Genomic DNA, 13,434 nt, shown 5'->3' on the forward strand with positions numbered 1-13,434 from the left:
AATCAGGCGTCTCTGCCCGTGTCCGCGCTTATCGTGCCCATTTCACAGGCGAAGAAACGGAGCCTGAGGAGTGGCAGGGACTGGCCGGTACCTTCCCAAACCGAGTCGGTGGCTAAACGAGGACCAAGACCCATGCAGCCCCAGCCCCGATGTAGACAGATTTGGTCCTTAGCCCTTCCAGAGGCCTCCCAGTCACCAGAGCATTTTCCTCCGCGCCCCACCTTTTATTTCCTCTGCACGAGCCAGCCTCGGTTCCTCCTTTTCTCTCCTCTTAAAAAAAAGGGAGTGACAGCGCGTAAGAAGCTCTGGGACAAGTAGGTGCTCCGTAGAATGGATCTAATGTAACCTCCTCCACAGAGCCGCGGTGACGGTTACAGGGGAACGTGTGTGTCCAGCTCTCCGTGCTCCCAGCGGCTCCCCTCCCGCCGGCCTGCGGCCTTTCCCTCCCAGCCAAGCGGGCGTCAGTGGGAGGAGCGGGTCAGGGGTCTCATCTTCCAGCAGAGGGCGCGCTAACCGCTCTTTTCTTCCTATCGGGTAGATTCAGGATCCTCGCAAAATCCTCAGAGGCAGGGAGGGGAAAGATCACACCCATTTGACAGATGCAGAAACTGAGGCTAGTGGAGGCAAGGTGAGCTACCCAAGGTCGCAAAACCTGTAAATAGCAGATCCAGGAATTCAAACCAGGTCCCCAATCAGTCTCTTGCTGAGCACCTACTACATGCCGGATACCCTGAAGTGCAAGGCACTCTGATAAATACAGGGTTTCAGAGAGTGATGGCACTTGGTCCCTCTTTCTGGGGAACAGTAAGGCTCTGAGACGTGGGTGAGGTCCAGCACATGCACAGAGCAGAGAGAGGGATAGACTGGGGGGGGGGGGATGGGAGGAATGAAGGGACAGATTCATAGAAGTGATCCTTGAGAGGTCATTTGGAGTTCTGTCAGGGCAGAAAAAAAACTCAGACAGCGATCAGCAAGTGCAAAGGCCCAAGGGTAAGTAATGGCTGGAGCTAAAACTCTAAATGCCATGCACACCCTCGCCCCTACACTGCCCTACCCTGCATACTCCTCCCCTACCTCCTCAGACCTGCCCCTCCCATGTCACCTCCATCCTTCCAGCATTATTCAGGCCATCACCTGGATATCCTGGCCAGCATCCTTACCTCCTCTTCACACCCATATCCTGTTGGCTCTAGCTCTGAGCCTCTAATCCAATACTTCTCACCCTCAACTTCTGCCCATCACTCTGGTCCCAGCCCCCATCATCTGTCTCCCTGAATGCTCTCTGCTTCTACCCTTGCCCCCTGAAGTCTCTTTTCAACCCAGATGCCAGGTCAGACCATGTCACTGCTCTGCTCAGAACCCTAGAAGGGCACCCAGAGACCTCAAAACAGCCTACCAGGCCCTAGATAATTTGCCCTTGCCGCACACCCCATCACCTCCCCCCCAGCCCATCTCCTGCCCTGCCTCCTCTCACTCTACTCCAGCCCCCTGGCTCCGAGCTCTTCTCAGAACACAAGGCACCCCAAGGCCTTTGCACCTGCTGTTCCTTCTGCCTGGAAAACTCTTCCTCCAGACATTTGCCTGCCCCCTTCCCTCTCCTCCTTCAAGCTTCTGTCCAAAGGTCATCTTCAGGTTGAGGCCTCCCTGCTGTGACGTCTAAAACTGCAGTACCCCCTCCCCCCCACCGGGGTTCCCTGTCCTCCTTTCCGATTGATTTTTCTCTGTAGTAGGCATCCCCATCTATCATGCTAGATACATTATTTATTTGTCTCTTGTCTGTCTCCCACTATTGCAGGCTGGGGACTTTGTTTTGTGCACTGTTCTAACCCCAGGGGCTAGAACGGGGAGGCTCTTAATTGCTATTGGGGAATGGAAGGATGGATAGAAGTTCCAGAAGAGAGGGAGGCCAGAGAGAGAAGCACAGGCAAGCTTGATTGAAGCCACCGGCTCTGGCCTTATTCTCTGTGATTTTACCCCTCTGAGGCTCAGTTTCCTCGCCTGGTAAATGGGAACACCACCCATAGCAGAGCATCATGACGGCGTGAAACAACGCAGAGGCCTGCCCGGGCGTACAGTCGGCCCTCAGGGAATGCCACCCTTATCCAGCTGACTGAGCCCCAGGACTTTGAATCTCTGCTTGCTGTGTGACCCTGGGAAGGTTACTTCACCTCCCTAAGCTGACTTTCTCATCTGTGAATGGAGTGAGGTGGAAATGAGGGATGCAGAATGTAGATGGGCAGAGAACAGACATTTCTGCCATATTGGAAAGTAAGGCTAGGTAATGAGCTCCCTGTCACAGGAGGTATGGGAGCAGAGGCCAAATTTGCCCTGGGTGGAGGGGGGTGACTAACAAAATCAGACATCGCTGAGTACTCATAGACACCTGCCATTGGGCGAAGATGTGCATTTATCATTTGAAGCATTAGGACTGCGCCCACAGGGCCCATGTGAGCTCACACCACCAGCTGCTATCACCTCAGGCAGTCCTCACAACTCAGCTCCTCGGGTAGGGGCTGGGGCCTTTGTCACTCCTGATTCCCCTTTTACACCTGCAGAAGCCAAGGCAGAGAGGCAAAGTCCCTTGTTCAAGGTCACTCGACTGGTCCGGGGTGGACGCATGCCCAGGTGGTCTGAATTCGGAGCCCACATTCTTCCCGATTCTAAACTCAGTGTGTGACCTCGGGCCCGTCCTGCCCCTGCCCCTGGGCCCCCACCTTCTCATCTGGACAACAGAGTCCCCCAGCTGACAGCCAGCACTAACGGCCAGCCGTCTGAGTGCACCGTCTTGGACATTCTGGCCCAGCCGGGCCCCTCAGGACTGCAGCCCCACCAGCGCGGGCTACGGAAGAGCCACCTGGCCAGGCCCAGGCAGCGCCTAGCGTCACGAGAGAGAATGAAATGCATTTATTTGAAGCCGTCTGTTACACAGCAATAGGTCAAGATGCGAGCATTCAGCAGCAAACATTTGTCGCGTGCCCCCATGTGCCGGGCCCTGCACTATACGGCCCACGCGCACCACCTGTCTCCAGCTCTGGGGTCTGCCGGGAGCCTTGAGCTTCGCCCCCCTGCAGTCTGAGCCGGGCCTGTCTCTCCGGAGATGCCCCGCACGGCACCAACGACGCTCTCGTAGCTGGGCGGCGGCAGGGGGCGCTGGGTCCCGAGCAGGGCATCCCCAGAGGCACCGTCCTTCAGGCCTTCCTCCAGGGGGTCCGCGGGCCGTGTCGGGGGCCCCTCGGCGAGAGGGCAGCACATGGCCTCCTCGTAAGTGGGGATGGCAGCCACCTCTGGGAGCCTACGGGACAGAAGAGCGGCTGTAGCAGGGGCGAGGGCGAAAGCGACTGCGTGCAGGGAAAGAGCAGGGAAGGCTGGGGCTGGGGAAGACTTCGTGCCCTGGTCCAAACCCTGTGCGGGCCTCCCGGCGCCTCGGCTACACTCTTGGAGCTTGGCATGAGCCAGCCCTGGCAGCCTCAGCCCTCCCCTCTGGCCTCCCTGCCCATGCCGTTAGCTGCCCACACATGCTCCTTGCACCTTCTCAGCTCTCTCTGCAGGGAAGTTCATCCCCGCTGGGCTGGAACCAGTCCCCACTTGTCCTGTGAGACGCCTCTGCTAAGCTTCCTTGGCTGGTCCCTCCCCCAGCATAGCTCTCACTCCCTGCTCTGGGCTCCCAGAGCACTCTCCCCCTGTCACCGCCCTGACCCCACCAGGGACTGAGCATCCAGGGGCTGAGGGCAGGGGTCTGGGGATGTTTGCTGAAAGACAGAGTGATGGTTCATAAGCAGAAAGACTTGTAGCTTATTGTAATATCCCTTACAAGATCCGGAGTTGTGGATGCTTAAGGAAGGATGGGAGACAATTCTCCTGCCCATCTGGACACTTGAGACCCCATATGATAAGTCTGCAGAGTGATTACCTACGCTTGCATAACCCCAGAGATGGAGAGCTCAGTATCTACCAGGTCAACCACATCTATCTGTAAACAGCCTGGCTTTCCTGTGACGTGCCCTACCTCCAATAAATGAACTAGCCTGCAGGGACTTAGGACAGAGACCAGGTCCTGTGAGGCTTCTCGGACCAGGCTCCACGGGCTAGATTCCAAAAACAGGTTACCCGTATCCTAGCCACAACACTCTCAGAAGCCTGGTGGGTCACCTCTAGGGAGTTAGTGCTTCTTCCCTTCCCAGGACCCTGGCGGGTGGGAGTATCACTGATCCTAGGTCTGGGCTGTTTCGGCTTTGGTGATGATGCTGCCAGATACAGGGGCCGACCATGTGATCCCGAAGGTCGCTTTCCACATCGAGTTAGGAGTCGGGCGCTGGCTAGTTCAACTCTCTGCTCTGCCCCATTCTTGGTGGAAGATGGTGGGGTCAGTAACTCCATTAATCTGAGCCTCAATTTCCCCATCTATAAAATGAGGACAAAAATGGCACCTCTGTCACGGGACTATACGAAGATTAATTGAGATGATATAGGGGAAGGGGCACTTAGCACACGCTCCATAAACAGGAGCCAATAACAAAATCTCAAAAGTCTCTGTGAGGAAGGGGCATGGGGGACAAAACTTGTCACAGATCTCCTGCACGGTAAGTGCCATACAGGCTCAGAGAGCCTGTCACTTGCCCACGCTCATCAGTCTGGAGCGGATGAGGAAGCAGTTCAATCCACACCCGGGGGTCTGCCTGTCTAGATGGCAGGAGGCCAGCCCTGGGGGTCGGAAGAGGTGGTGGAGGGAACTTCACTCTCCGGCCTGGTGGGGGGCTGTGCCGGACACTGGCTGCTGCCCCTCATGGGAGCCCCCGTCACCCGCCGGGGGCCATGGCCCTTCTCTGGACAACGTGTCTTCTCAGCCCCAGGCAACCACAGCCCTCAGAGTGACCCCCTGGGGAGATGGGCTTGCTGCTCCAGTCACAGACAGGGTCACGGTGGGGAGCCCAGGGCTGACCCCCAGCCTGTGTGCCAGCCTGATGGAGGGCACCAGCCAGGAGCCAAGCCTGGGCTCCCCGTCCACGCTTCTCCCACTGACCCTCCTCCTCTGGAAGACAGCCCGGGAGCCCTGCAGCTGAGGAAGCTCCTAGGGGGTCTCATTCTCCTCTGAGTTCCCAGCATCCTTTGCATGTGAGGGCAGGCAAAGAATTTTGCTTCTGGAGGCCAGCAAGCTAGATTCTGTTGTTGTCTATTGTTGCGTGACCTAGGCCGTGTTCACACGGCCTCTCTCAGCCTCTTTCTCCTCATCTGTAAAATGGGGATAACAATTCCCATTTAAAGATTCAGGGACGGGGAAAATGGAAAAAGCTCTGACAACACTCAGAAAAAGGCGGGTAACGTCCCTGGACGTGCAGCTCCCCCCCACGTCCTCTGCCCTGCTCCCCTCCCAGCACACCCCTGCCTCTCCCTGTTTCTCCAAGCTCTGGAGATGTGAGCCAGATGTGCGGTGCACCTGGGATGATCTGAGCAGGCAACAGCTGGCTGGGCAGGGCACAGATGCCAGGTAAGCTCAGCCCACAGCAGGAAGTTTGCTTATAGGGCAGACATGGAGTGGCCCTCATGCCACCTGATGTGGCCTTAGTAACCAGCTGCGCCCAGCCAGCCCCAAGTTCCATACCCGCGGTCCAGAGGCTGGGAACTTGGGGACCACGAGGCCCCATGCAGGGTGGCCATATCACACACTTCCAGATGGAGGCTCCATTCATGGAATATTCTGGATACGGCGCCCTGCAGGTGTGTGGGGCGGGTCTGCCACTAGGATCCCCGGGCACAGCAAGCTCCACCGAGGCTAGGGCCTGCCCTAGTCCCTGGAGCCCCATGGGGGCAGGAGGCCTGGGCCCCGCATTCCCTCTTCTACCCTTCAGCTGAGTCGGGCAACCACAGTAGGGAAAGGGACAAGGATGAACTACTATTTGCCCAGTGTGTAAGTTCCCTAATCTACGTCATGTCTGTGACAAGCCTGGGGGCATGGCTCTCAGCCATTGTACAGACAAGTAAAGGTCACGCATCAACTGAACAGCAAAGCCCCAGCCCCGTCTAATTGCAAAGCTCAAGCCAACAGCACCTATCACCCTTCTTCCCATCCCAAACCCTAATCTGTCCACACCTTAGCTGCCTTGTCTGTAAAATGGGCCTAATCCTTACGCTTACCTCCTACCGTTGAGGCTCAAATCAAGTGAGTGGGCACCGGAGTGCCCGGCAAGCTATAAAGCAGAGTCATGCCCAGCAGCAGAGCTAAAGTGTGCATGAACCTTGCAGGGCCTACACTTCCTCATCCATCACCTCATCCGAGCCTCTCAGCCATCTCAGGGAAAAGTTCTGTCACGGCCAGAAGACAGATGAGGAATTAGACACAGTTCAGAGAGTCCAAGTAACATGCTCAAGGCCACACCGCTTATCGACGAAAGAGCAGACGCTGAAAGCCTCACGTCTGAATAGACCCAGGCTTTTTCTGCTGGGCTCACTGAGGGTTGGGGGCCCCGGGAGGCCTCCTGTCCAGCTGCCAGCAGAGTAGCCTCCCCGTGGGGGCCAGAGGCTGGCCTCACAAAGCAGCAGGGCCGGGCGATGTCAGCTCCAGGGACAAGAAAGTCATTCACAGAAGCAGCCTCCCCGACTTCTGGCCATCCTCGTTCTGGACCTATGACTTGGGTCTCTGGACCTGATGGGCCATGAGCACCCTCCTGGGTGGGCTTCTCCCTGGCCCTGCAGGGAATGAAGGCCAACTGGCCCCACCTGACACACACACCGTGGCCCCGACCCTGTTGAGTCAACACGCTTGTGTGTACAGACAACACCCACCCCAAGCGGTCAGGCCAGGCTGGGCGAGGACGGAAAGGCTGTAGTCCAGCGCACCCCGAGGGCTGGCCTGGTTCCAGTCAACCACTGACTCGCTGTGTGACCAGGTAGGTCCTTGGTCTCTCTGAGACCAGGCTTTTCAGCAGAGAAGTGAGGGGATTGGCTGGAGAGTCCCCGAGGCCTTGCCCTTCCCTCTAACAGTTGGGTCAAACCAAGGCCAGACCATTGTACCAAGTGGCCCCTGGTGAATACTCTATTGTCTCTGACCTCGGGGAGTCACAGGCCAGTAGCAGGAAGAATTTGTTACATTCTTTAACTCAGAATACATTTTCCCCTCTCCCTAAGGGGAGAAGGGTGTCCAGGTCCCAGGCCAGCTCACTAATGTCTGGCTTAGCCCCTAACACCCCAAAACCCAGGGATTGCAGGCTGGGGTGGGAGAATGGCAGCTTTGCAGCCAGCAGGCTTGGCCACTTGCTAGCTGGATATACCTCACCTTCTTCTGTAAATGATAACAGTGATTTTTACGTTGCAGGCGACAGGACTGGAATTGTAGGCAGGACCTCGATATGTAGGCACAGCCCATAACTGACTGAATGAATTAATATGTAACAAGTGCGCACTGTAATGCATGCATTCGCCACAGGGCAAAAAATGGGTTCTTGGTATCTTGGTGATACTCCATTTATGTATATAACACAAATATACATATAGAGCCAACAGTGTATCTGTGGCATGAACATTTCATGGAGGGGGTGGGGGATGAAGAAAAAAAATGCCTAAAAAGGCTCCTTAGAGGGAGCAATCATTTTTAAAAGGTTGAGAAATATGGTCTTAATGCAAGATTTTGTCTCCACCCCCACCCTGCCCCCGAGCCTTTGCACAGGCTCTTCTGCCTGCCTAAACCGCCTCTCTCTACCTTATCCACTTGAGGAAAGGTTACATTTACTGTGCATCTACTGTGTGCCAGGGGCTGAGCTAAGTTCTGCATCTGCATGTCCGCTAAGCTAAGGAGCAGTGAGAGCGCCGACTCTGGGTTCAGGTCCTGACTATGACGCGCACTAGCTGGGTGTCCTTGGGCAAGTCAGTTCGTGCTTGGGTGCTTCAATGTTCTCATCTATAAATGGGGTACAGGACACACTTCAGAGAACTGCTGTAAATACAAAATGAGTAAATATATGCAAAGCACCTAGAACAGTGTCTGGCACATGGGTGAATACAGGTGTTTGCTATTATTGTGCTGTTCTCTGTCTTACTTCAGATGAGTAAGTTGAGGCTCCGTAGGGTTGCACGATCTACTTTCCTACTTGCTAGTTAGTGACAGAACCAGGAAAGGATCCCAGTAGGTTTGACTCCTGGGCCTGGGCTCTTAACCTCTTTGGTCCTCTGCCCCATATCATGCTGAGCTCAATTGCCACCTCCTCCAGGAAGCCCCCTGGATTTCTCCACATCTCCACAGGACCATGTCTGCCCCTCTCTGACAGCTCTAACTACCTTGGTTTGTCAAAGTCTGACAAAGGGCTTTAAACTCCTCCAAGACAGTGCTGATCAGCCTCCAAATCCCCAGGACATAGGCCAGGCCTGGTCCAGAGGAGAAACCCCATGAGAATTTGCTACACAAAGTCCTGATTGCGTGACAGTGCCTTACGCACCGACCCCCACTCATCACCTCCACCCTGCCCTGCTGACCTATAGCTCTCCTTCTCCGAGGGCTCCGCAGTGAGGTAGTACAGGTCTCTGGAGAGGTGATATGAGTCCCACCGGGGAGGCCCCCGGGTGCTGGCCTTGACGGACCACAGCAGGCCCAAGAGTAGTAGCAGGCCTCCCGCGCCGCAGCAGAAGAAGCTGACCGACCTGAGCAGGGGCCTGGGGGCCTCAGGCATGGGGTGCCCAGTGGGTGGGGCCGGCTGGCCGGGCTGAGCCCCTGCCTCTCCTTCACTCCACCAAGCGAAGCAGAGTGTCCCAGCTACCAGAAGCACCGTGCCGCTGACCGTCACGCAGTAGCGCAGAGGGGAGGCCACTCGGCTCGCGTCACACGTCTGAATACAGAGAAGGGGAGAGAGGAGAAAATGGGCCATGAGAGAGGCCTGCCGCGGGACTGGAGACCCCGGTCTCAGTCCTCCCCTGCCTGTCTGAGGTCACTGTGTAACCTTGGAGAGGTCATTTGACTCCTCTGTGCCTCTGTTTTCCTCATCTGTAAAATGGAGATGATACTCCCAACTCCGCAGGGCTGTTTCAGAGGTCACCGAGAATGTGTCCCAAGTTCCGAGCACCATGCCTGGGACCCAGCAGGAGCTCAGTAAGTGTGGCCCTGTTCACTCCGGGGGGCCCCCAGGCCTCACAGGCCCCATCAGCCTGGTGCGTATGACCCCCCACCGCCCCAGCCCCACCCCCGCCGGCCCGTCTGCTACAGGCTGGGAGGGACCAGCAGGCACGCTCGTTGGGCCCACCAGGCCTTCCACGGTGGGACCTGCTGGGGATGCAGTGGCTCGCTTCCCCCGGTCACAATCCTGAGAGGGGGCCGTACTTCCCTCCAGCTGGCAGAGGAAGGCACAGACCCAGGGCAGGTAAAGGAGCAGATGTGGGAGAGGGCACTGAGGAGCCCCAAGTTGACATCCATGACAGGTAGCCCCTTTGTGCAAAAAGGTGTCCACCCTGGCCTTACTTTTAAGGGTCCTAATTTGGAGGAAGCCTAAATGTCCAACTACAGGGACAGGGTGAGTAAAGCATGGCATACCCTCTGGATGGAATATCAATAACCTGTTTGAGAAAACAAGCTCAGCACCAATGTTGAACAACAAGGGGGGAAATGCAGATATCTTCCTTTTTTCGGCTCAGTATACCCAATTATGCATGGTGGGTTATCGCCATCAGGCAAAGAAAAAATGCACAGGAAAAACAAACACTGGGAGGAAATCTGACCCCAGATCCCACAGACAGGAAGGAACTAAACCCACATCCATGTTGTCCCCAAAGCCAACCTCTAGGCCATTGTCCGCGCTGTTCTGTCTGGTAACCTGCCATTATCTCCCCTCAAGGCTCAGGTTGGCCCTCACCCAAGAAGCCTCCACTTAAACACCAAGTCCCCGGGGACTTCTCGGATCACAGCACTTCTCTGTCTGGGTTTAACTTCTTCTTTGCTTGTGCTCCCCACCAGACAGTGAGCACCCTGAGGACAGGGTCCACGTTGGCCCCGTTCACGGCTATATCCCCCAGTGCCTAGCACATAGTAGCTGCTCAATACACATTTGTTGAAGAAATTCCCTTAAGTGAGGGGAAGTATTACTGGGTAAACACCTGCTATGTGAAAAGCCTCCCTCCCAGCTGAGAGGAGGGAGGGAACACAGGATCCCAGCGGCTCCAGCACCCAGCCACGGAGTGGAGGCCTGCCTTTGGTCCCCACTCTGCAGCTCTGGGGTAAGCTTACCAACTGCCCCGGGCCTGTTTCCTTTCCCTTATAAAGGGCAGGTTCTTTAGCAGGCCTCTAGGAGAAGTTAAAGAGACACCGTCTCCTCTTACAAAATCTACGTCAGTGAAGCTGGGGGCTGGGGAACTCACAGACCCTAGACTTCAGTGATCAGGAATACCTTCCGAATGGGGGTTCACCCAGCCAAGCGTGCTGCGCCCAAATGATGCCCGGCTGTGCAGCCATTCAAAGGTGTGATCCTGGGGGAGCCGAGGGTCATAGTAAAATGTTCAAGATCTAGTAGGCAAAGGGGCGCCTGGGCGGCTCAGTCAATTAGGAGGCTGGCTCTTGGTTTCGGCTCAGGTCATGATCCCGGGGCCCTGGGATGGAGGCCGCGTTGGACTCTGCACTCAAGAGGGAGTCTGCTTGAGATTCTCTCTCCTTCTCCCTCTATCCCTCCCCCCACTCGCATTCTCTCTCTCTAAAATAAATAAATAAATCTTAAAAAAAAAAAAAGACCTAGTAGGTGAAGCTTTAGACTTCAAAAGGGTTTGTTCCCAAATGTGTTTAAAAACACACACGTGTAGGTGTGAGAGAAAAAGAGAATGTATACATGTAACAGGGGTGCCCCAGGCGTGGACCCCAAATCTTTCTGAGCCCCCAGACCACCAGAAGCATATAGAAAAATGTCATCCATAAATTACCTGCTGTTCTCTTGCTGTGAATCTGTCTATGGGGCAAGTGCCTCCCGTCTCCAGCTCAAAGCATTTGTGGTGGGGGAGAAAAAGAACCTGACTACTCCCTGTCCAAAGCTAGACAGCTAGGAGAGGCTGTCAAGAGGGAAAACTGCAGAAATCCGCTTGGAAAAACAGTTTAGAAACTCACGGCAAATCAATAACAGTTAATAAGCCCTCGCCGGTATATCGTGGCACCTCTTCACACTCCCCACAACTGAGGTGGGTGGTCAGGGCAGGGAAAGAAATTCCTGCTTTACAAATGAGGAGACCTAGCCCAGAAAGGCGAAGGACCTGGCCCAAAGCCAGAAACTGCTGTGCTTCTCAACACTTGAAGAACTTGCTCCTGTATAAGGTAACTTAAGATGCTTTTAAACTTCTAAAAAAAAAGCAGTAGTTGTGCATTGTGGGGAAAAAAAAAAAGAGAGAAAAAGAGAATAAAAATGCAAAATATGAATCATCCTTAACCGTGCCCTTCAGAGATGAAGACGGTCTGCAGGTGGGATTTCCCTTTCCATTTCTCCCTTGGCCTACACACATGAGGATGGCGGCAGCAGACACGTACTGGGCATTGACACGGGCTGGGCACTCTACTGGTGGCCCCTGACTTAATCCTCACAACGGCATTATGGAGCTTCGAGGGTCACAGCTTGCCTGAGGTCAGTGCCAAATCTGAACCCAGTCCTGGGGGCCTGGGCACCTCGTCCTCGGGAGCCCTTTGTCCCCATCCAGGACCTTCATTTCACAGCTCCCCCTTCAAGACCCAGTCCAAACACCAACCATCTCCTCCCAGAAGCCTATCTGCTGCTGCCACCCCCACCTCCCACCAGCCAGAAGAGGCCCTTCCCTGCACCAGATTTATCACTCCCTCTAACTATGGCCAAGCTCTGTGACCTTGAAGCTGCTCAGCATCCCTGAGCTCAAATTCTGCTTGGCAGGGAAAAGCAAGTTATAAAGTTGAGGTGGCAGGATGGCAAGCTGTAAGTGAAGCATGGTGACACAGAGCTGGACAAGGATGGACCCTGGCTCTGACACTGGGCAATTTAACTAACTTCTCCACGCCTCAGCTCCCTCCTCTGTAAAATGGGCACGATCACACTGTGTAACCAACAAGAGAATGCCAGGTGCCACTTTTCTGTAAGAACTAAACCATCTGGACAGGAAGTGGTCAGAACCATCCCAATCAACTGCCGGGTAAACTGAGGCCCTGACTGCCATGCCCAAGGCCACCCAGCGAGTTAGAACACAGGAAGAGACCTGGGTGTCCACTCTCCGCTGGCAAGTCCCCCTAGTCAAGGTGAAGAGAAGGGGTCCAGGCGGGATCAGCGTTAGGAGAAGCCTAGATGCTCTGGAAGGAGGGAGAGAAGTAAGCCTTCACCCACCTCGGAGGAAGCCATCGGGTGGCAGGTGGTCAGGCGTGGTCCAGGCACGGGGACCGGAGGGCGGCCGCGATCCTGGGGACGGCTGTCCCTCGGGTCTGCAGGAGGCGGCCGACGTTAGGGAAGCGGCCCTAGCGGCGGTCCCCTAGCCCGGCTTTCCGCGTCCCCCAAAAGCTCCAAGTTCCGGCTCTCACTCTCGTCCAGGGGTGTCCGAATGCCCCCGACCCGCAGCCGCCGGGCGTCCGGCCCGCTCCCGCCGCCCCCCAGGCGGCGCAGAGAGGTGCCCAGCCGGCCGCACCCCAAGCGCGCGCCCCCCGGGGGCTGCGATCCCCGCAAGAGCTCTGCGAGCTGCGGGGGCGCTCCGGGGGCGCCGAGGGGCGTGCGGAGCCCGGCTTCGCCCTCGGCCCCCGCGCGGCCCCAGCCCGGGGCCCCTGCACTAGCGCTCGGGCTTCCAATCGTACTGGGGGGCGCCGCCCGCCGCACCTCTCCTCCGATCCGGGTCCTCGCGCGCCGTTCGTCTGGCGGAGACTCCCTGCCGGCCGTGGTCGGGGCTCCTGGGGCCGAGCAGCCGGCCCCGCCCGACCTTAAAGCGACCGCGCGAACGGGGAGGGCGGGGTTAGGGTGTCCAGGCCAGGGAGCTTGTGGCAACCGTCGGGAGCGGGCTGCCCTCGCGGCTGTCCCCACCCCACCCCCTCCGGGCTACCCCACTGGGGCAGGATTGGGAGCTGAGAGGGACTCGGTGGGAGAGGACTCTAGGAAGGGAAACTGAGGCCCAAAGAGGGTTTACCCCATACTTCCTGGAAGTAACTGGGTTTTGCTTCTCAGAGCACTCAATCTGAGAGCACGACCTACCTCCAGGACCTCACATCCTGAGGAGGAAGGCAGAAATAATGGCTGGACGTGGATGGAATTGGAGGGGATTATGCTAAGTGAAATAAGTCCCAACGAGAAAGACAATTATCACGTGGTTTCACTCATGTGGAACATAAGGAATAGCATGGAGAACATTAGGAGAAGGAAGGGAAAACTGAAGGGAGCGGTCTCAAGTCTGCTTGAGATTCTCTCTCCTTCTCCCTCTATCCCTCCCCCCACTCGCATTCTCTCTCTCTAAAATAAATAAATAAATCTTAAAAAAAAAAGA

General features: G+C 56.2%; 1 protein-coding gene across 2 annotated transcripts; it reads right to left on the minus strand.

Annotated features, from left to right (window-relative positions):
• Positions 1-2,889: 2,889 nt before the first annotated feature.
• Positions 2,890-12,879, minus strand: TMEM61 (transmembrane protein 61). 2 transcript variants are annotated; one of them, XM_036113985.2, is made up of 4 exons: positions 12,777-12,879; positions 12,297-12,391; positions 8,464-8,813; positions 2,890-3,292 (listed from the first exon to the last, which is right to left on the minus strand). In XM_036113985.2, the coding sequence occupies exons 2-4, from the start codon at positions 12,309-12,311 to the stop codon at positions 2,998-3,000; spliced, it is 660 nt and encodes a 219-aa protein (XP_035969878.1). In that variant the 5' UTR covers positions 12,312-12,391; positions 12,777-12,879; the 3' UTR covers positions 2,890-2,997. The 2 variants fall into 2 exon arrangements, with proteins under 2 accessions (XP_035969878.1, XP_035969879.1); XM_036113986.2 differs by having other exon boundaries at positions 12,755-12,867.
• Between the last annotated feature and the right edge of the window lie 555 nt (positions 12,880-13,434).

This window comes from Halichoerus grypus, chromosome 5, assembly GCF_964656455.1.
Source record: "Halichoerus grypus chromosome 5, mHalGry1.hap1.1, whole genome shotgun sequence".
Classification (NCBI taxonomy): Eukaryota; Metazoa; Chordata; class Mammalia; order Carnivora; family Phocidae; genus Halichoerus; species Halichoerus grypus.